The following is a 22,363-nucleotide window of genomic DNA, read 5'->3' on the forward strand; positions in this document are numbered from 1 at the left end:
GAGCCGTTTGATCTTATTTCTTCAGTTTACAAATGAATCAAGTGTCCATGGCCATCCACCCCTGTAGTGCTAGATTGAAATAAAAATTCACCTTTCCACATCAGCGTTCTCCCTCCACCGTGTCCTCCCGGACGGGGACGTGTGGCTGCATGCAGCGTCAGACCTCCAAGTGCTGTGGGCTCCTCTAGCATCCATGTTTCTGCAGGATTACCTTTGTCTTCCCCCCACTGCACCTGTACCCACCAACAGAGGCCCCACAGCCACCGTAAACATGGATCATTCCCTTTTGAGCCCAAAGGACGGCCACGCCAACACCACGCTAACACTGCCCACCTATTTTCGGGAATGAAGATAAATCCTTTGTGTGTTCCTGATAATTCTCTACCCGTCAGTAGATGGATGACCTGTTCCTCACCTGCATTCATGATTAGGTTATTTGGGCATAGTTAACATATGGTGTAATTTCCACACTTCTAAGATGTCAGGAAAGTGAGATTGAGAATCAGATATGATTGAAAATTAATTTGAAAGCGGAAGTTGAGAAGAGTCGGAACTCAAAGTCACCAAATGCAGTTTGTCCTGCACAGGTTTGTCTGTCCTTGTCGTTTTGTCCTAGGTTGAACTTGTTCAAACCCTTTCTTCCCCTTTACATTCCTTTACATCTTATGACTGTTGTCCTCTGGATACAGGCCAAGTTCTCCAGTATCACTGTGTGATGTAGGTCAGACCAGGGCTAAGTACAGAAAAAAGGTGACTTTGAGATGTCACCTGCATTGTCTCCTCGTGTTTAATCACCCCATGTCCTATCTCCAGGAGAGGAAGTGACAGAAGGTATTTCCATCTCTTGCATGATTCTTCCCCCTTGTCTTAGAGTTCATATTGTAGATGTGAGATGTATATCACCATCATCATCACTGCCACCATCACCATCATCATCATCACCGCCACCATCACCATCACCGCCACCCACCATCTTCCACTTTTGTGCTTGTTTGAATAGTTTCTTCCCTTTCTTCCTTTTAATTGCCATCCAAGGTCATTTCATGTTCCTTTGTACTGCTGAAATCTTTCTCGGAGCCTGTAGGATGCGTGTCAATTTGCCTTTTTTGTTATCAGTTCTTGTAGTAAAGTTCTTTGATTACTTTGGGAGCCTGGGTAGCTAGAGTTGTGCTATCTTTTGCTTTATAGTCTTCAGGAGTGTGGTAATTCTAGGGGAGTTTTCTTAGCCCTATTTGCTGGGAATCTAAGAATGAGGACCTGCTGGAAGAAATTCTAAGCAGGATCATCAAAAGTATTTGCTACATGTGGGAGATGGGGAATGGGAGATCTCGTTAAAGGTGCATGAAAGAGGCTAGTTAAAGTCCAGATGGATTATCAGCTTCCAGAGTTGTCTTGTTGGAATTTTGAGTTTCCGTTGTGAGGCTGCCGAGTACAGACCTGTGATTGGCTGTGTGCTCAGAGCGGAAGTGCAGAACTGTGATTGGTTGTGTGCTCAGAGAGGAAGTGCAGATCTGTGATTGGCTGTGTGCTCAGAGCGGAAGCGGAGACCTGTGATTGGCTGTGTGCTCAGAGAGGAAGTGCAGGCCTGTGATTGGCTGTGTGCTCAGAGAGGAAGTGCAGGCCTGTGATTGACTGTGTGCTCAGGGAGGAAGTGCAGGCCTGTGATTGGCTGTGTGCTCAGAGAGGAAGTGCAGATCTGTGATTGGCTGTGTGCTCAGAGCGGAAGCGGAGACCTGTGATTGGCTGTGTGCTCAGAGAGGAAGTGCAGGCCTGTGATTGGCTGTGTGCTCAGAGAGGAAGTGCAGGCCTGTGATTGGCTGTGTGCTCAGAGAGGAAGTGCAGACCTGTGATTGGCTGTGTGCTCAGAGAGGAAGTGCAGACCTGTGATTGGCTGTGTGCTGTATTCTTGTTCAAAGCCTCACCAAATGGACTCTGGGCACTTTTTGGTTCTGTTTGTTTAATTATTGTTGTTAAAGACAAGGTCTTGTTATGTAGCCCAAGCTGGCCTCGAACTCTAGATCCTCCAACCTTGACTTTCTGAATGCTGGCATTAGAGGCGTGAGTTCTCAAACCCAGCTGACATTGGACACCCTCAAAGGCAAACTCAGACCCACCCCTCCTGGAGTAGTAATGTGTGGTTGATTTGCCACTTTTCTGGGTAACTATTTAATAACATTTCTGCCCATCACCACATGTGCTGTGGCATTCCTGAGTGTGCCCTCAGCACCCAGGAAAAACCCCAAGTCATGCCTGAATTCACTCCTGACTCCCTAAAGTTTGGAACCTGGGGCTTGTACCTGCACAAGCCTTTCCAGCACCTTATCCCACCCTACAAATATTGCCCTTTTTGCCCTCTGTTGAGAGGGAGGCAGTCAGCCACATATGACAGGGCCTATCTATATTAGGTCTATTAGGAAGCTAAACCCTTGAGCTGTGAGTCAGGGATGAAGTCGAGCAACCGGGCCCTGCAGTCAGGGTCAGGCTCCCTACCTGGCTATGCCACTGGGGTTTCACAGCCTTCACACCTTCACTTGCCTTCGACTTCACCTGCCTCTGATGCCACTGTCATCCAGTGCTGGGCTTGGCCCTGCTGAAGGCTTCCCAGCCTTTGTGCTGGCCTAGCTGAAGAACTGGTCAGTTCTGTACCCCTGGGTCCTTGACCCGTGGAACTTTGGGCACTGGGAATAGCCACCCCAACATTGTATCAGACATAGCTTCCAGTGTAGTGAAAAGAGGGAGCAGGTTTAGACTGGCTCACACAGAGGAGACCTTTGCATCAGCTCAGTACTGAGGACCAGGTTTGAGTTAGGAGCTTAGTGATGTTGAGAATCCACTTTCTTCCCGGTTCCATCTGTGGTCGAGTTTCCTCCTGAACTGGCTTCTCTCACAGTGCTAAGATTCTGTCATAGCTCTAAACTCCAGTGAGCCACCTTTCTAGATGCCTTGGAAATCTCTGATGTCTTGAGGACCAGTTTGCTGGCTATTTGTTCATCTGCTTGGTGATTGGCTTAGGCATGGGTTGCCTGAACCCCCTTCTCCATGGCAGAGACATCTGTGATTACTATAGCTGGGTTGAAATGGTCAGGGTATCTACCAAGGAGAGAGGAGTGTGAACGATGCTGAGCCTCAGTGTACACAGGCCACATGGTATTCCCACTAAGTTGCTTCTCATTTGATAACTGGCCATGGTGTGATGTAGTGAATGGGGCACAGCGTATGAGATGACCAGCTCCCAGTGGCTAATGTCAGATGCAAATGCACCAATCCCATGACTGCTCTAACATGGTAGATCACACACAGAAGTTCTCGAAAGTCAATAAGGCATCTTTAAGGTAACATAGACAACACAAACAATGTAAGTCCAGAAAATGAATTACAGACAGTTCTTCAACCTCTTGTAATTTGCATGTCATTATAAATACTCAAGTCTAATATAGCTTTTTTAAAAAATTGAAAAACTAGCCGGGCGGTGGTGGCGCATGCCTTTAATCCCAGCACTCGGGAGGCAGAGCCAGGCAGATCTCTGTGAGTTCAAGGCCAGCCTGGTCTACCAAGTGAGTTCCAGGAGAGGCGCAAAGCTACACAGAGAAACCCTGTCTCGAAAAACCAAAAAAAAAAAAAAAAAAAAAAAATTGAAAAACTAAATTCCTGCAAAGGCCAATCTTATAAATATATGAGTTTTATCATCATATTTGACTAAATTTTATTAACTTTAATAAAAATAAGTGGGTTCTGGGTAATGTAACCCTTTTGAGACTGCACATGAATATTTGGGAGTTTGTTTTGCTGTAGGTAGTCCTGTCTGGGAGTGACTGGCAGGGCAGGGGAAGGGTTGGGGTAGCACTCAGGGGGCTGGTGACAGGGAAAGCTATATAGAGTCGGGAAAATACCACTTGGTGGTGAGTTGGTTGACACAGAGGACACATACCACTTTGTCCTCTAGAGCAGTGGTCTCAACCTTCCTAATGCTACAGCCCTTTAATACAGTTCCTCATGTGGTGGTGACCTCCAGCCATAAGATTATTTTTGTTGCTACTTCATAACTGTGATTTTGCTACTTTTATGGGTCATAATGTAAATATCTGATATGCAGGATATCTGATATTCATCCCCCAGGTTGAGAACCACTGCTTTGGATCCCTGGTTTAGTGTGTCAGAGTCTGGAGCATTGTTCCCAGCCAGCAACTGTCCTCACCATGTTCTGGAAGTAAACCGACGCTCAGAGGGCCAGCCACAGGAAGGACTACCTTGTGATCTGTGGATTTTGGTCCCTAATGAAAGCCTGAATTGGGCTGGGTGAGATTTCAGAGGACCTGGGGCAAAGCATATCATCACTGGTGTCTCAGGAGGCTGGCTGAAGTTGAGCACAGAGCTCCTGAGGTTACAGTCTAGATTCTGGAGGTTCCGTTGTATAGTTTCTGAGAGGACACTTGTGTGATTAGCTTTTGGATATTGTTGTGTGAACTTCCTGGGCCTATTTTCCTGTTTATAAACAAGTTTGAAGAGTGAGGAAATGATTCTGGTTTTGGATGTCAGCTTTCTGATTCTTCAGTTTCATGCAGGCTGTGGTAGATTGTATCTTGAGAAACCGAGTTGTAGGTAGTTGTGGAGACTTGAGTCCTGTCTGTGAGAACCCATGCACACAGACAGGCGATGGCCCCATTTCTGTATTGCATGCTACAAGTTAGCTATGAAGAGGTTTCAACTGGCTGGGTGCCAGGTGTGAATTGCTCCAAGTGTTGTTGGTTGTAAATGAGATAGTGGCCACATTTGTGGTCACAGTTCACTGAATGGAGTTGCATCCTTTGCCAAGCCAGAATAGGATACTGGTTGCCAGGCTTGTGCTCTGGAACCTTCAGATGTCAGTGACAGTACAGGAACAGTGTTCATGAGATCAGATCAGTCAGTGACCTAGAGCAGTACATCTCTGGAGAAGTGCTTTCAAAGCACTGGCCATGTTTTATCCAGGGGCTGGTGAGTCTCATGGCAGTTTCGCACTCCTGTTTTGTAGAGATTCTGATTACAGTGCTGTTGCTTCGCTGTCCATCAGCAATCCTGTTCCTTAACGGTTCACGTGTGGGTGCGACCCCTGTACCGGTCACATCAGATATTTACATTGCAATTCATCACAGTAGCAAAATCACAGTTATGAAGTAGCAATGGAATAATTTTGTGGTTGGGGGATCACTACAACATGAGGAGCTGTACTAAAGGGTCGCAGCATTAGAAGACTGAGAATCACTGCCTTAACAGCACTGGAGATACAGGAAAAAGAAAATTTATTTGGCCAGTGAGGTATCAGTTCAGGATCTAAGGCCACTGACTTTGGCTGTCACTGTTGAGTTTATTTAAAGTGAGAGATACAGGATTTTATGGATGTGAGCCTTTTATCATTTCTTTTTTGTGACTGACTATAGCTTCTACCTTCCATTTAAAAAGTGGCTGTCTCTGGAATAAGCAAGATCTCCAAATTGTTCACTCATAAACTGGAAACTTTGTGAAGGAAACTGTGTCCCCCATATTTGGCCTTTGGAGGCTCAATCAATTCGGAGAGGCAGAGATGGAAATTGCAGTCAAAACAGTTCTGAATATTTTATGTCGCTTAAATAATTTGCATTGCTGCAGATCAGGAACCCCAAGCTTTCGAACTACATGCTCCACCTCTGGGAGTTGTCTGGTGGCTGTGGCGCTTCTCCGTGTCTGTTCTCGGTATTAGGAAGGTATGAGATTATTGGCCTGCCAGACCTGGGAGTGGAGTCAAGATGGCTCTTCCTTCTCAACTCCCTACACTTTTAATTTCTACAGCTCTGCTTCCCACCCAGGTGCCCCCATAGCCCTCACCTCTCCAGAAAATGAAAACAGAAACCAGCGAATTGCTATCAGATGTTAGTCATTCCTGGGCCCCTCTTCCAAGGAATGCCTGGATTTTCAAAAGAGCCTCACAGTAGAACAGGAAGCAGGGCAGAGTTTCACACTGAGTACCGCCTCTCTAATGAGAATATTTCCTGTCTCGTTCAGAGGCCAGTTGGGGTCCTGGGAGCCTCAGGCATGCTTGCTTGGGTCAGACCTGCTGGACCAGCCACCCACCACAGGGAAGTGGAAGGAGTTTTGAGTTTGTCCTTTTTTAAATACATTCTTCCAGTTCCTGCCAGAGGCCATGCAGATTCTTGCAAATGTGTTTTTGTTAGAGATCCAGGGCACCCACTCACCTCCCTGTGGCTGGTGTTGGCATTGGTACAACTGGAAATACAAATATTCTCTTTTCAAAGGCACTTACCCCTAGCCTAAGGTTGTCAGATTTTTTTTTTTTTTTAAGCAATTGTTCCTCACAACTTTCACTTTTTAGGGAAACTTTGTAAGTGAATGGTCCACCATGCTTTCTCTCTTAGCTTAATACTGGTTTATTCAACAGACCCTTTGGCTTCTATTGTTAGCCACGGGACAAAATTCTTTGTCAAAGAACTACCAGTGGCTTCCTCACCAGCGTAGCCATTGGTCTTGTCAGCCTTCCTTCCCCACTGGTCATTCTTGGACATGTGCATCTTTGCATGCACTGCTATTACTACCCAGATCACTTCACCTTCTTTGTGTCACTGCGGCCAGGCTTCTGTGATGACTACCCCCCCCCCCCCCCCCCGCCGATATGATTTAGGTTCTTCTCTGAACTTTCATGGCACCTCATGCCTTTTTGCTCCTGAACTCGTCATACTGTGTTTTAATTAGTGTCCCTAAGAGTTCTCCTCTAGCCCCTCCCTCCTTCCACCCCCTAACTGTCTCTTCAAGGACAGACACCATAGCTGTTGCAGCTGTACCATTTTCCTGTAAGTGATGGGGGCTCCACACATATTTGCAGAATGGAGAAAGGTCAATGAAGATGGTACCTGAAATCACCCAGCTTTCTATTCTATATACTTGTATTTCTTGTAAGTGATGGGGGCTCCACACATAGTTGCATAATGGAGAAAGGTCAATGAAGATGGTACCTGAAATGACACATCTTTCTTTAGAGCAGGCCGTGAGCCCCTGGTTTCCTTAACAACATTTAGTCTCCCTAGGTCGCTTTGATATACAGTTGAAGCTGTAGAGGAGGAGATAGAGGCTGTCAAAAAAAGAAAAGAAAATGGCACCTGGCCCTGATTGGACAAGATAGTTGTCAGGCCATCCTGGCCACTGGCATTCACCACCCAGTCAATAGCAAATAGTTCTGTACTGCTTGTGTGAATATGGAAGTGGCTGCTGATGAGAGCTGGATGCACTTGGAGGTTCAGAACAGAAACAGAATGGAGATTACATTGTCTTATCTGGGAGACCAAGCAAATTGGTTGTACTGAACTGAACCATGTTATGGAAGAAGTACTTGAATATCTGATTGACAACTGGAGAGTATTACAGAGTTAGGGCTCTCACAGCATGTGTATGTACAAGATTGTATAGCCAGTGCTGAATTTTCTGGGCTGTTTAAGGCATGTTGGAGGAAAATTTTAACTATATACAGTTTTACCTTATGGATCTTGAGAGCTCAGTGTTCCTCACCATCCCTCTAAAACAGTTCATTCTATATCATGTATTGGTACAGGCTATCTGAAAGGACGGTTAGAAGTAAAGCACAATCCTGGCCACTCACTTTGAATTCTGATCTTTTTGTTTCTTGACATTGGGCCAAAATTATTGCCTATGTGTAAAAACAATGGCAGAGGACGGTTTGGGAGTGACGGGTGGGCCACATCTATGTTGTATAAGTGTATGATTAACTATAGCCCACTTCACCAAGAAAGCATCTCTCCTGGGATCTGGAGAGATGGCTGGGCAGTTAAGAGCACTGACTGCTCTTCCAAATGAACCTCGGTTTGATTTCCGGCACCCACGTGGTGGCTCACAACCAGCTGTAACTCCAGTACCAGGGGATCTGCCACAGTCTTCTGGCCTCCCCTGGCACGGCACACACATGGCACATAGCCATACGTGAAGGCGAAACACTATACACGTAAAATAAAAAAATAATTTTTTTTAAATATGCCCTATAGATTTTAGCAACTAGAGAGTAGCTAGTCTGTGTGATTTCACAAAGGACAGTGAGCTGCCCAGGAGCTCTGTCTATATGGGCAGTGAGTCAGAGAGGAGACTGAAGCTCTGCCTACATGCGTTCCTACCCAGACCTTAGCACCTTTAGCTGTGTGAGGTGGAGCCTGCTTCCTCTGGCCACACCTGTTCCGTCAGTGACTTCCTCTTTTCAATTAATGTCTGGTCCCCTTTCCCCCCAGGCAGCCAGTCTCAAAGACTCCCCATGGGATCTACTCTCGATGTTTCTTACTGTCTGTATCCCTCTTCTGAGTTGCACGGCAGGTTAACCTTGCAGTATTGGTTCCTGCTCAGACACCATGGTGCGGAGAGGAAGCACGGAATAAGGTCAGAAGACTCCCGTTGTAGTCTCAGCCCTAGCTGGTGGCTGTGGGCCAGCCACTTAATGCCTTTGAGGGTCTGTGAACTCATGAGAAGTGAGTGTTGAAAGAAACACTCGAGATTTCTCCTTTAAGGATTGCTATGAGGGAGGATCAGTGCAGAAGTACTCCATAGTGTGGAATGCGCCATCTTGCTCAGAGACGTGTCCTATGGTGTGTCTCGTGTGACACGGAGCCTGCAATACGTTAGAGTAGGTGATACATCGTGTGTAAATTGCTGAAATATGACATGATTTAATGTAAATACATAAATTGTCTGGATTGCTAATTAAGAATTTGGGACTATGGTCAAACGGGATTCATTCCCCCCCCCCCCCCCCCCCCCCCGCTTTGGCCTAAATAACAAGGTGCTTAGACAAACAAAGTGCTTCCTTTTAAAAGAATTATCCTTCTTAATATTTAATTAACATGATATTTGTGGAGACTTACAGGTGACAGTGTGATGATTCACATCACATTATCACTTTTAAAATGATAATGATAAAACTAAGATAACTATTATTCCCACTCGCTCTAAACCTTTATCATTTCTATGTGATGGGAAACTTTGGACTCTTCTTGTCTCTTCTTCATACAACAAATGGTTAATTCTGTAAATGATGGTCATTCATCTGTGCTGTAGAATACTAGAGCTTAGTCTCTCCATCCAAATTTGTATCTATTACCCACTCCCTCCCCTTCCCCTTCTGCCTCTAGTGACCACTAGTCACAGTTTCTACTTCCACAGAATCGGCTCTCTTAATATGCTGCCTATTTACATTAACAGATTTTTTTTTCATCCATTAAAAAAAATGTCAAAATTAATTACACATTGTGCCATGCCAGATCCCAAATTAGCTCTATAAAGCAGAGTGTATTGTAAATGAAGGCAGTCCCTGCAAAGGCAGCTCGCTGCTGGGAGACCAGTTTAATAGAATGTTATCGCCGGGAAGAAATTCATGGCTTGAGCAGAGAGGTGTCTGGAACTCCCATCTGGGATTCATTAGGGTATGTATGCAGGTGGCGTAGGGCGGATGTTAGTTCTTAAGGAAACCGTTTTCGATCCGAGGATGGCGAACTTGCTGCTCTGTAAAGTGACAGCAGCTGCCCGCATCTTCCTGACCCTGGGAATGCCATCAGCTCAAGTGGAATGCTGCCCACTCTGTCTTCTTAAGGATCTGGATGGCCATTGCGGTGGCTTGGCGAGGTAGCTGGTTAGGCTGCCTCTGTACGGGTAAGGGCAGCCCATCCGTGGCAGTCCAGAGTCCGGTGAACATCTTCTGGGAAGGTTGCATCGTCCCCCCACACTCGGTTTATAAGGATGATAGAGCGAGCATGTCCGCTCCGCGCGCACGCTGTAAAACAGAAGGCTTGCAGCTGGCAGAATCGCTTTCTTCTTGGCTCCTTTTCTGACGGAATTTTTGGGAACGTGTTGGATTTGAGAATAGTTGCGGATTACCGGCCTTGGTCTCCAGTGCCATGCAAATGCTCCTTTAAACTTTTCTTTCTTTGAAGATAGCGGGTTTGTGTTTTCATAGTCCCTTGTAATATGCTTTATGGATGGAGGAGAGGAAGTTTATTCTTACATGTTGTCGTAAGTCAGTATAATGAAGCGTTTCAATGATTATGTTATTGGTTATGTTGTCTCTTCAAAGTGCCCAACAATGTGTTCTAGGTCTACAGGAAAACAGGCGAGTGGACATAAGGGATAACCCTCCATAGGAAATGACATAACTTAGTTATCTGCCTCAGAAGACATCTGATATCAAGCTTCTCAACAGCAGAAGCTGCACGGAAACGTTCACCACTGACCTCAGTAGGCTTCATCAAAAAGGGGGAGGCCTCAGTGTGGCTTTGAGAGGGGCAAAAAGAGGATGTAGCTGCAGAAAAAATAACCAGGCTGACAGCAGCTGCCCCACAGTGTTACTGCACAGGGTGTCGTGAGTCACCATAAGGGTTCTTGTAAGTAGTTTCCAGTTAATGGAAACACGTGTCAAAAGTTTCTGAATGATTACCTTTTTTACCCATGCGTGTCTGTGAGCTTGTGGGCACATACTCACGAATGTGTCCCAGAAACACTTCATGCTTTCTTGCGTTGCTGTTGTTTTCGTTGGGGCAGAGATGAGGAGGACACCGGCTGGAACCTTGGGAATGGTGTCTCACCTGCAGCCCAGCTTATCTGTGTCACTTGGAGGGAGGTGGGACGGTGGTAGACAGGGACTAGTGCATCCGGGTTTTCAGCCCACACTGCTGGGAGCAATCAACTTGAACAATTATAGGCACTGCGGCTAGAGCTGGTGATTTGACTGGCGGGGCAGGAGTAGAGGAGAAGGGCCAGGAAACATTTTTGACTGGCACTCGGATTAGAAATGAAGGAGGTGAGAGAGCAGCCAGCAGGAATGATGACCATCCGACTTGTAGCCACTGTTGCCTGAATGGAGAAAAGGAAATGGACATGATGTAGGAAGAAAAGCAAGATGTTCAAAAAGGGATCAAAATGGGCTCTGATGGAGCCTGCAGGGGTAGATGTTCCTAGGGACAGTGAGCCTCAGCAGCCATCCAAGCAGACCAGTCCTAGGCAGTTGGAAATCTGTGGCCAACTTAATAAGTATTTATATACTAATAACTTTGTAGTCCTGTGAAGACATAACATATTTAAATTGAAAGATTAAAGAGTTTTTCTCCTTCTTTATTTACTAATGGCACATGTGGTGCTGAATATATTAGTCAGTGTCTAATCAGGAAACTATGTGTTTATTTGAACATAAAGATTTAAACGAAAAGTTAGCTAGGAAACACTGTAGCTCTCTCCTCTCTCTCTCTCTCTCTCTCTCTCTCTCTCTCTCTCTCTCTCTCTCTCTCTCTCTCTCTCTCTTAGAATAGAGGAGCTGAAGAGATAGCTCAGAGGGTAAGATCACTAGCTGCTCTTTCAGAATACCTGTGTTTGATTCCCAACACCCACATTGATGGCTCACAACTTCCTGTAACTCCAGCTCCAGGGGACCGGACTTCCTCCTCTGGCTGCCATGGGTACCTATACACATGGTGGCCTACACTCACACAAACACACACACACTTAATCTTGCAAGCCCACTTATGGCTACATAACAAAAATATTTGCAAACGGTGTCAAAAACATATCCACGCATCTGTATTCATAGCAGTAGCCCATAGTTGGGAGCAACCTAAAATATGTTACAGAGGTGATGTGGAATATTACTCAGCCTTCAAAAGGAGATTCAGACACGTTTCTTGGCATGGCTGAAGATTAATGAAGAAAGCCAGTCACAAAAACCTCAGCACTGTTTAACCTGCTTAGATATGATACTTAGAGTAGCCAGTCTAGAGACAGAAAGTAGTTCATTAAATAGTTTCCAAGATTTAAAACATTCTGAAGATGTATAGTGACGATAGCTATACAAACATATGAATGTACTTAATGTCACTAATCTACACATTTTCATGGTTGCAACCATAATTTTTTTTAAGATTTATTCATTTATTATGTATACAGTGTTCTGCCTGCAGGTATGCCTGCAGGCCAGAAGAGGGCACCAGATCCCATTACAGATGGTTGTGAGCCTCCATGTGGTTTCTGGGAATTGAATTCAGGACCTCTGGAAGAGCAGCCAGTGCTCTTCACAGCTGAGCCATCTCTCCAGCCCTACAATGGTCATTTTTATGCCACGTGTTTCACCACAGTGATAAACATGGTAATGAGAAACCAATCTATTAAAAGGAAATATTAACTCTGGTGGTGACTGGCTGGTAGGAAATGCAGAGATTGCTAGCAAATGAGAGAGAACGGCTTCCTCCACTACAGATATTGGCTCACGGAGTGGAAGCCAAGTCACTAGGGTGTTGGTTGTGCTGGCGGAACTTGCTGGAAAGTCATCCTCTCAGCTGCAGAGGACTGCTGTTCACAAGGAGTTTTCTCACTTGAGACATTTGTCCATCACCTGAAGGGGGATGCCAGAAGGAACTGCCTGAGGCCAGGTAGTGCCAGTCTATCAGATGCACAACAGGAGTCAGCTGATGAAGTGTCTGCTAAGGAGCTAGCTGCCCAGGACACCCACAGAAGGCAAGCACCAAGTCCCAGAAGGGAACTTCTTTCTATATGTTTTAAGAAGTGCCATCCACTGAATAAATGCAGAATTCTATCAGCTGCAGAAGAAACACTAGACAAAGGCCCCTGAGTTTCTCACAGCAGGTAATGAAGGACAGGCTTGGAATGTGAAGTGAGGGGGTCTGTCATGAGTCACCTCACAACTTTGCCAACCTTGAGTTCCGATAGCGTCCTGCAACCCTAATTTCCTGTTCTGTATTCCCATTCACAGAATTCTTGTTTATCACATTTCTTTGGAAAGAAATGATGTCATCACGTGAAAAACAGCACAATGTGACATTAAGCTGTGAACAAGCTTGAGCAAACATTCACGCATTACACATTGCCTGAGAGACTGGATGTTATTCTGTTCCCTTCTCTGGCCTCAATCTAATATGCCATGGCACCCTTGGGAGTTATTGTAGTGTTCTGAGGGAGATACATGGACACCCAATGTGGATATCTCAGAGCTACAGCTCTGGGTCCTTATCAGCAACGTTAGGCCATACTACTCTAACTAATGGGAATCTAAGGTGCTGATTTAGTTAGGAATGTATTAGAGTCATGTGTCAAGTAAAAACTGTATAGAATTAATGTTAATTTTGGAGACCTCCTAGGAAGTTACTGAAGACTGGTCACCCATCCCTTAATTTGTCTAAGAGTTACTCGGTGAGTGCTGCCTCCCAGCTAGAGTTGGCTTCTTTTTAGAAACATTTTGCAGTGGGAAGATGGGTAGCTCAAAATGACTAGACGAGAAGGTTTTTGAATGTTCTCAATACAAAGAAATGAAAAATATTGACAAGGATGGATGGTCTAAGTGTCTGTTGTTGGTCAACATACAATGTACTAAGACATCACAGTGGGCTCCATGAAGATATTCAGTTATTATGTCAATATTTTTATGGTCGTTCTTTCTTCATCTTACCTTTACTTAGAGTGTGTAGTGTGTGCACATGGAGGTCAGAAGACCATGTGAGGGAGTCAGTTCTCTCTTTCCACCATATGGGCTCTAGGGATTGAACTAGGCGTAAGGTGTGGTGGCAAGCACCTTTTATTGCTGAGCCATCTGTTAGGCATGCCTATCAATTTTTTAAAAGCTACATAGCCTTGAATGTAACATTCACCCTTCATGTATAAGAGCTACCAGGGTGAAAGGCCAGGCAAGAGGTGTAGAGAGAGGGTCAGGAGGGGAGCAGTAAAGTCCCAGCTCTACGTCATCATATTTTCCAGGATAAAATTAGGTTGGACTATGGCCCAGGTGCTACTTTTCTATTATTTGCATCTGTTTGAAATGACCATGTATCGTTGAAATTGGAAAAAAAAAATAATTAAATGGCATGTGAGGGGATTTTGCTGAATTCAGTAGTTTAAAAAAAGTCAGTGGAAATAGATTTCAGATTGAGAAAGTTAATGATTTTTAACTTCATTCTACAAAATTAACAGGCTTACTATTACATTCTGTAGCATGTGCACAGCCAGGTGGGGAGGTAGTCAGAGCTTGCACCCCATGCTCTGAGATGTAACTGGCACATATTTCTATAGCTCTTCTTTAAGGACTGGCCACATAAACCAGTTTCAGAACCTGACCTATTCAAGTGGAAAAACTTCTGATCCTTGGCAGAAAAGGAGCCTCTCCTCTCCCCGCAAGCCTGTTTGGATAAGTTCTGCTTCAGTTCACATTTTACCGCCTGCTGAGTGTGTCTGTCCAGTGTCAGCCTTGGCCCCTATGCCTGGAAAGCCCATCCTATCCCGGGGTCTCTCCACAAGCCTTTCTCTCCCTTAAACTGTGACCACCTGGCCCATGGTCAAACCCTCCTGGATTCTGCTCACGTCCAAAATCTGATGTAAAACTCAGATTGCGACAACTGGACGTCGGTTAAACTGCCAAACAGATCTCAGGCTAAGTGTCTGAATTCAAATTTCCACATGTGGAGCACGACTTTGGGATTTCAAAATTTTGTGCAGAAACTTGCATAAAAACCCCTCTTCTCTGCTCGGATGTAATCATTCGGGATTCGTTCCTCAACCTGTCTTGGTGTAGTTCTCCACCCCTCAAAGTGAACACAAAGGAGAGAGAAGAGATTATCGCTGGAGGTCCCAAGCAGAGTCCCTGGCTTCTGAACGCATCCCAGTAATCAATCACAGATGTGTGCCGGCCGGCCAGCGCTGGAAAGTTGCAGAAGCATCTCAGATTGCATGCAGCAACAGTCAGCCAGCGGGTGCAAGAAGGGGTTCTCTATTGAGTTGCTCAAAAAGAAAATGCAGTCATAAATCTGTGTTTATCTCATCACAGAGTTATTTCTCCAGTATACAGGAGGTAGGGGCCGTGGTGAGAAGGGAAATCGTTCTCTACTTACTGCCCTTAAACTTGATTCAGCTCACTAGAAAGAGGAACTTTCTGACTGGGGCTGTCTTCTAAGGCAAGTGTATCTGCTAAGGGAGGTAAGGAAAGAGGAGGAGGATGGCTGCTGCTGTATCCAGGGGAACCCCTTAAGCCCAACAGAGGGCTGGAGTGCTGACCGCTGAGGTTGCTTCCGGGCCTGAGCTCCTGTGACTGACTGGCTGTGACTCTTGATCGCCTGAGTTCAGGAAGACCATCATGCATTGGTCCGTGCAACTCCGAGCTGCCCTGACTCAGTCTTGACTCCTTCCCATCCATCTGTTGATCCTTGCTGTGACCCCATCTCAGGCTCTCCCATTTGACCCCATTAACCTGGGCATAGGAAAGATTCCAGCCCTGCTGTGTTCACTATCTGTGGTGTGTCAATCTGGGTCAGCATGTAGGGTTCCAAACTGACATTCCTAAGCAATCCAAACCAGTCTGGCCTGATTCATGATGAAAATATGGGGGAGAGAGAGAGAAGTGGCGGTGGGGTGGGGGGTGCTATAGTTTGCATACCTGGCCAGCTTCTTGGCTCATTTCATCACTGTGACTGATAAATAAGTAGCATCACTCCCATTTTACAGACGTGCAAATAGAGGCTTAACAACTTGCCTGTTTTTAGAGGAAGTTTTTTTTTTTTTTTTTTTTTTTTTTTTTTTTTTTTTTTTGGTTTTTCGAGACAGGGTTTCTCTGTGTAGCTTTGCGCCTTTCCTGGTACTCACTTTGGAGACCAGGCTGGCCTCGAACTCACAGAGATCCGCCTGGCTCTGCCTCCCGAGTGCTGGGATTAAAGGCGTGCGCCACCACCGCCCGGCCTAGAGGAAGTTTTTTAAAAAGAGTGAAAAGAGGAAAACCCTTCTAACACAAGCAAGGTTCAATCAGCATGGGCTCTGTTATGCTGTCCATAAGGAGGCCAAGAAACCCAAATTGAGTCTAGTGGTTTTGGGTTTTTTTTTTTTCCCTCTTTAATTCAGGTTGCTTCATATCCAAGGAAGCTTAGTTGGGGTCCCAACTGAATTTTTAATTAAAGAAAAAAAAAAAGACCCAATACATTTGAGGTCTCCTGAAGCTGAATAAATAGAGGCTATTAAATTTATAGCTTATTTAAAGCATTAAATGTCAAGCATGGAATGGCTTTAATTTGAAGCGGTGATCTCAGCCTGTGAACAGGGATTAGAGCAGTCTGTGCTGGAACCACAGCCAGCTGTAAACTCTTTTGGTGACCTTCCAGTGTGACAGTCTTTGAGGTATTCCTCTGTGAAGGGAGGGCTGCCTTAATGAGTAACTGGATAGAAAGGAAGGGTCAGGATGCAGGAGACCGGAAGGAAGCTCAGCCCACAGCTCCTCAGGTTGGTGACTTGACAACTCACAGAACCTCCTTTCTTTAGTTCCATATCTTTAAAGTGACCATAGGGAACCCAAGGGGTGACTTTAAATAAACCTATAGTAGCAGTGTGCCCTGCTAGATTCTCACTGAATGAAGATCCTCTAGTCTCTAAGCTGAGGCCTTCTCAGACAGATCCAGACACTTGGTCCCTGAATAGACAGAGTCTCCGTTCATGTTTAGCAATGAAGTTTCAAAAATTGAGTCTTCAGCCACCATTAGTCCCGAAGACTTAACAAAATTCCGGAGAGGTAAATTGAGGCAAGATAGGAAGGCAGGGAAAATTTAAAGGACATGCAAAGAGTAAGGAGCCCCTCAGCTTGGAGTGTGGTTGAATTCTCTCCCCAACCAAGAGTCAAGAGTTGTGGCATAGCTAACAAAATTTGCCACAAGGAATGCCTGCATAGAAACAGTATTCCTTTTTATACACTTCAACCAAAATGGTCAAATGGCACTGAGTCATGTGACCTGTGAGTACTCTTGCTCCTGTCCAGCCTGCACTATCCAGGGCACCTCAGAGAGCACCCCTGATCCTGTCACTTTTCCCCTCCCACACCATAGGAAGGAAGAACGAGGAGGGACAAGTTTCTTAGAAACCCTTTGAGGAATGTAACTTCAGAAGCCACCAAGTCATACATACCGTCTATTGTAGAATACAGGGGTGCCACTTTCCCTGGAGAAGGCAGACTTATTTCTTGGGTATATACTGCCCTTCTCCTAAGCACCTCTCAGAGGCTCCTCTAAAATTAATACCTATACTGAAATCATGTTAGAGCTCTCCTTAATAAACTCCAACACTGTTTCCAAAAAGAAAACAAATGAAAGGAATTACTGATAAGTATTCTAGGAAAAGGATCATGGACTCAAAAATCCTTCAGTATTTTCCAACCTAGGGTGTGTGTGTGTGTGTGTGTGTGTGTGTGTGTGTGTGTGTGTGTGTTGTGGTGTGATGTGTGTGGTGTGATATGTGTGTGTGTGGTGTGGTGTGTGTGTGGTGTGATGTGTGTGTGGTGTGATGTGTGTGGTGTGGTGTGTGTGTATGATGTGTGTTTGTGATGTGTATGGTGTGATGTGTGTGGTGTGTGTGTGTGTGAGAGAGAGGGGGGGTGGTGGTGGTGGTGGTGTGCGTTCGCGTGCCCACACGCGCACACGGGCTTTGTGATCATCTACTCAGAGCTGTGTGGCAGCGATGATGTCTTCGGAGAGAGACGGAAACAAACAATGGGCTCCTAGGAAACAAGTGCGCACCAGATGCATAGCTGTCGGCCTGCCAGTGCGCACCTCAGTGTCAGCGCTTCTTCCTGCTCCCTCACAACTATTTGCTCACACCCAGAATATTAATGATTATGTAAGATTTGCTGGAACTGTCATTGAAAGTCTGAATGGAATTTACCCCGAGCCACACACTCCCAGAGTCTGGTGACAGTGCCCCTTTCCCTTCACGCCTCCCTCCACGCTCTCCCGGTTGATCCAGGCACTTTTCGTTCCACTTCACGCTCCGACTCCCCACCCTCACCCCTCTGCTCGTCACCACATCAACATAGAAGGCCACATGAAGTGGAATGGCCTCCACTGTTAAACAAGTACCCTTTCCTCATTGAGAGCAGGGATGCGGGGCAGGGAGGGCTGTGGAGAGACACCCAGTGAGGCCTTCCTGTGTTTTGGAGATTGAGTGTGAATAGTATCTTGAAGGTGGAAGGTCCTCAGCCCCAACTAGATGGGACCAAAACCAAAGACCCTTTTCCACGTTTCAGGACAGTGTAAAGGTCAATTTTGTACAGGGATCCTGGGAGTCTTTGAAGACAGGAAATAGAAAAAGTTGAGGACAGCCCCAGAGTGAAACAGAAGAAGGCCATTTTGAATACTCTGTAAACGGACGTTTTGTGACCTATAATTTTATATGTTCAGATTCAGCAGGGCAGAAATAAAAATAAAAACACTGATAGCATGACCAGAGCTGCTTATGAGCCAGCATTTGCCAGCACAGAAGTAGCTGGCAGAGGTATCTGGTTTCCACTGTAGATGACCAGACTCTCCTTGAGTCTGCTGGGGAATGTGATAGCGTGACACTCCTGAGTAGCCACTTCTGCTCGATGGCCTTCTGAGCTGAGAAGTCTCCAACCTACTTGGTTCTTCAGAGGCATCGGGGTCTCTGTAAGCCAAAGGGCCTGAAGCCCAGGCTGCAGCCACCTCCTCTTTTCTTTTAAAAACAGCTTCACTGGAGTGTGATTCAAAGGAGCCTTGTCCTGTTGCATGAGATTCAGTTGACTTACTAAGACTCAGTTCAGTTGGGTTGGCGTTAATAGATTTTTCACAGAACCAAGTGCCTTGTGAGGAATTCATTTAATCTGGGGTCCAGATTTATCAAAATTATAGGCAGAAGCTCCAGCTAAGGAAGACCCATTTATATGTGACCTGTGTAAATATTGGGTAATGTCTGAATGGATGGATAAATCATTAGAACCTTTATAGTTCTCCCACATTGATATAGGTGGGACAGCTTCATTATTGCACAGGTGTGGAATGCAACATTATATCTCAGTATGCCTTTTTCTAGTTCAGAAATATTGCCAGCTAGGTTGCTATTTTATATTAGGCGATTTATAATGGATGGTTAATGTGAATTCTGAGCTTATTGCCCAAGTAAGGATGCTGGACTGTCTCTTAAACATACAGGAGTAAATAGGGGACTGAGGATATAGCTCAGCTGGTAAAGTGCTTGCCTAGAATTCATAAAGCACTGGGTTCAATCTCCAGACCCACATAGACTAGACGTGGTGGTTCAAGCCTATAATCCCAGCACATTGGGCACGACAGCAGGAGAATCAGAAGTTCAAGGCCATACTTGGTCATATACAAATTTCAAACCAGACTACAGTCCATGAACCTGATCTAAAGACAGAAAGTGAATAGGTCTGATAGGAAGTAGCAGATCACTATGGTGTACTGGAACATTAGTCACTGTAGCTAGCCCAACCCTCTTTGAATAAAGTCCTAGCAAAATCAACACTACCAAGCATTCATTTGGAAGTAGCATGAGGAAAAAAGAGAACCCTAGACATCCTGCCATCCATTGCCATGATTTTGCAAGTTGGAGGCTGAAGCAGAGTCATTTGCCCAGGGCAGATGGCTCTGGGGTTATGCCAGTGGCTGTGGAGTGCTTATCGTGTACAGACAGTCTTTTTTAAATAAGCTGGGCATCCAGTGCTATTGAATTAGATCCGAACATTCTTCCCCAAGGTGACTGCTGGACTGTATTTGAATAAAAAAAAGTTTCTCTGGCAGTTTCTCGAGGCTCCTAGTGAATGTTCAAAGATCAGCGGGGCTGTTAACAGGATGCTAAGTTGATTACCAGGCTGCTGTGTGTGGTGGTGTTCAAACCGTTCATTCAGCATTTGTTCTCCTTGGCTGACCTGGGCTGGGCTGCAGGCCGTTCTGTGAACCCATGTAAAAGCAAGCAGGGGATTAAGGACTTCTACTTACCAGACCTTAGGAGGTGTGCATGCACTTGGGTTTGTGAAAGGACACCTAGTGAATATTACATACAGGGGCGCTTTCTGAAGGAGGAGAGAAAGTCATTCTGCTTGGGGCAAAGGGATGTGGAAGCTGGGCCGACCTCATTTGCATAATCATCACCTCATCTTTGAAAAGGTGCTGCTTCACCCCAGCTAAAGATTGACGGAAGTTGTCTCATTTGTGTAGCAAACGGCCCATGGCGCGGTTCCTCAGAGCCCCTGGTGGACATCTGTGGACATCTGGCCTGTGGAGGAGGGAAGGCGAGACCAGATGCTGTAGAGTAGCAAGGGGCAGACTGATTCCTCAGAAGGACAGGCAAGGCCATGTGTGATGGGCAAGAGACCGTTTCTTTTGATTCAGAACCATCCCCATCCTTCCCTCAGCTTGTGTCCCCCATGAGCCTGAAATTAGGGGGCACAGGCTGCCCCTCCCAGCAGCACTAGGATGTGGGGCAAGGGGGACCGTGGTAACCACGATTTCAGAAGGGTACAGCCTGTTACCCTTTTCCAGGCATGCTCAGTTTCCGTAGGCTCCACAGCACTGATGTTTTCCAGATGTTTCTTTCTTCCCTCTGGCTGTTATGTCTTGGTTCACCTTGCCCTTTCAATAAAATTGAGATAAAACTTTGGAAGGGTCCTAGGCATGTTAGAATCACCCATTAATAGAAACCGATTTAATATCAGACCTTATGTTACTATTTATAATATCCCCTTGCCTCTGAATAGAATTGATACTCTTCAGACTTGATGGTGAAATAAAAGGCAAGAGGATCCTTTACAAAAATTGGTTGTCAGAAGGTGCAGTAGTTAATGATAACCTGAGTACAGCACTTACGCTATCAAATCATTCTGTTTATAGTACCGAACAAATCTGTGAATGAGAGATTGCTTTTATCTTCGTTTTACAGATGAGCAAATGGATGCTTGAGAGGTTATTATTGTTATTATTTTTGCTTAAGGCCATATAAATAATAAATAGAAGAACTAAATCTAAACCCAGATTCGAAAAACCTGGGCAGTTCACACAGTCCTTTCATTAAATTTAGCATAGAGCCTGGGCCCCCTCCCCCCCATATAAAAGTAAAATAGAAGGAAAAGGAAGGCAGTGGGAAATATATTTCTTAAAGAATGTACCTCTCCTCTCAACCTCCAGCTGGGTATGCTTTTCCATTGGGTCTTTCCATTCAGGTATGTATGTCACTTGAGGCCCCTCACCCTCGGGTTGGTGCTAAAACAAGGCTTGGTAAAATAAATACCTCCGCAAGACAGGTAGGCTGTTGGAAGCGGTGGTGCCCACTTCTCTGAAGGGCAAACTGGAGCCACCCCAGAGCTAAGGGGACTTCCTCTGAGCCAATGGTAAGAGCCATTTGGGAGGGGAGGGCAGGATGGCTGCTGTTCTCTGGGCCCTCCTGCCCTTTGCCCTTTTATCTCCTGTCTGGCAGCATTTCCCAAAGCCAGAGAGGCCTTTAGCGCCCAGCAGCTTGGTTAGAGGGAGCCAGCCATGCATAAGGGACTTCTGCCTATCCTGTCCTACTTTCCTTAGAGGCCATTCCTGGCACTGGTGAAGTTTGTGCCTTGTGAGCAGGACCCTTCCAAAAGCTTATGCAGCATCTGTATGCCTAGCCTGAAAAATAACAGTCCTGAAAAGGGTTTTCATAAATCGGGGCATGTCAAAACCCAAGACAGGGAATATAAAAAATGTCATCCCTCAGATGCAGTGCGAGCTTGCACCCCGCACCTCCGTTCTCGCCAGGGCACCTTTCCTGCGCTGGGCCCCACCTGCCGGGTCGCCTCCACCCACGGCGGCCCCTCGGGGGCGGACTCCTGTGGCCCAGCCCCGCGCGATTCGTCACTCCTGCGGAACTTTCCCCTGAAAATCCCTCCCGCAGCCAGCCGCCCGCCCCGGGAGGTTCTGATCTCAGCGGCTTCCTCCCACCGCCGTCCCGCCCGCCCGCCCGCCCGCCCGCGCGCATCGCACTCGTCTGGGAGCCTCGCAGCCTCACGTCCATGTCCGCGGCGGTGGCGCCTGCGGCTGTGCACCCCGACAGCATGCTCTCCGAGGCGGAGGAGCCCAAGGAAGGTACGCCAGCCGCTCGGCTCCGCCAAGTTCAGCGCAGGAATGTGGAGGAAGGCGGGAGCAGTGCGCTGATGGGAGACAACTAGCGAGCGGTGGGGAACTTTGTCTCTCCCCAGCCTGGCTGGACTCTGCTGCGAGCCCAGCGCGCAGCCCTGTCCCACTAGGCAGGCAGTTAAGAGGCAAGGGATCCAGCATCAGACCTAGCCAAGCCAGCCCACCAAGGCTGCTTTTCAGATCTCTCTCGAAAGGAGAAAGCGAGTTTTGGCTGTTAAGAATACAAAACGCGCCTGGAATGGGCTGCCTGCCTGCCTGCCTGGGGACAGCCCAAAGCTGGATTCCCAGGAAAAGCCCAAGTTAGGGTCCCTTGAAAAAGGGGTGTCAGAAATTGGAAGGGACATGTATTTCCGGCTAAAAGGGGAAGCTGGGTGAGAAGTGAAAGATCTTTATTTGGGGAATATGTT

At 46.3% G+C, this 22,363-nt stretch overlaps 1 protein-coding gene and 1 long non-coding RNA gene across 6 annotated transcripts in view; one reads left to right on the forward strand and one right to left on the reverse strand.

Annotated features, from left to right (window-relative positions):
* The window catches only part of Tnfaip8 (TNF alpha induced protein 8), a 115,333-nt gene that overhangs the window by 53,373 nt on the left and 39,597 nt on the right, over positions 1-22,363 (forward strand). The window contains exon 1 of one of the 3 annotated variants that reach the window (XM_052742169.1): positions 21,773-21,905. The exons of the other annotated variants lie outside the window; for them this stretch is intronic. Within the exon in view, the coding sequence (XP_052598129.1) occupies positions 21,833-21,905 (73 nt within the window). The 5' untranslated portion in view covers positions 21,773-21,832. Of the gene's footprint in view, positions 1-21,772; positions 21,906-22,363 lie in introns of those variants that run through there. 3 annotated transcript variants of the gene reach the window in all.
* Positions 8,860-21,916, reverse strand: LOC128112812 (uncharacterized). 3 transcript variants are annotated; one of them, XR_008219179.1, is made up of 4 exons: positions 21,804-21,916; positions 20,327-20,426; positions 19,947-20,070; positions 8,860-10,869 (listed from the first exon to the last, which is right to left on the reverse strand). It is a non-coding gene; the product is annotated as an uncharacterized LOC128112812 (long non-coding RNA). The 3 variants fall into 3 exon arrangements; XR_008219177.1 differs by lacking the exon at positions 8,860-10,869 and adding an exon at positions 18,180-19,745; XR_008219178.1 differs by lacking the exons at positions 8,860-10,869; positions 21,804-21,916 and adding exons at positions 18,180-19,745; positions 20,960-21,522.

This window comes from Peromyscus californicus, unplaced genomic scaffold (assembly GCF_007827085.1).
Source record: "Peromyscus californicus insignis strain IS unplaced genomic scaffold, ASM782708v3 Scaffold_17__1_contigs__length_78620276, whole genome shotgun sequence".
In the NCBI taxonomy this organism is placed as follows: Eukaryota; Metazoa; Chordata; class Mammalia; order Rodentia; family Cricetidae; genus Peromyscus; species Peromyscus californicus.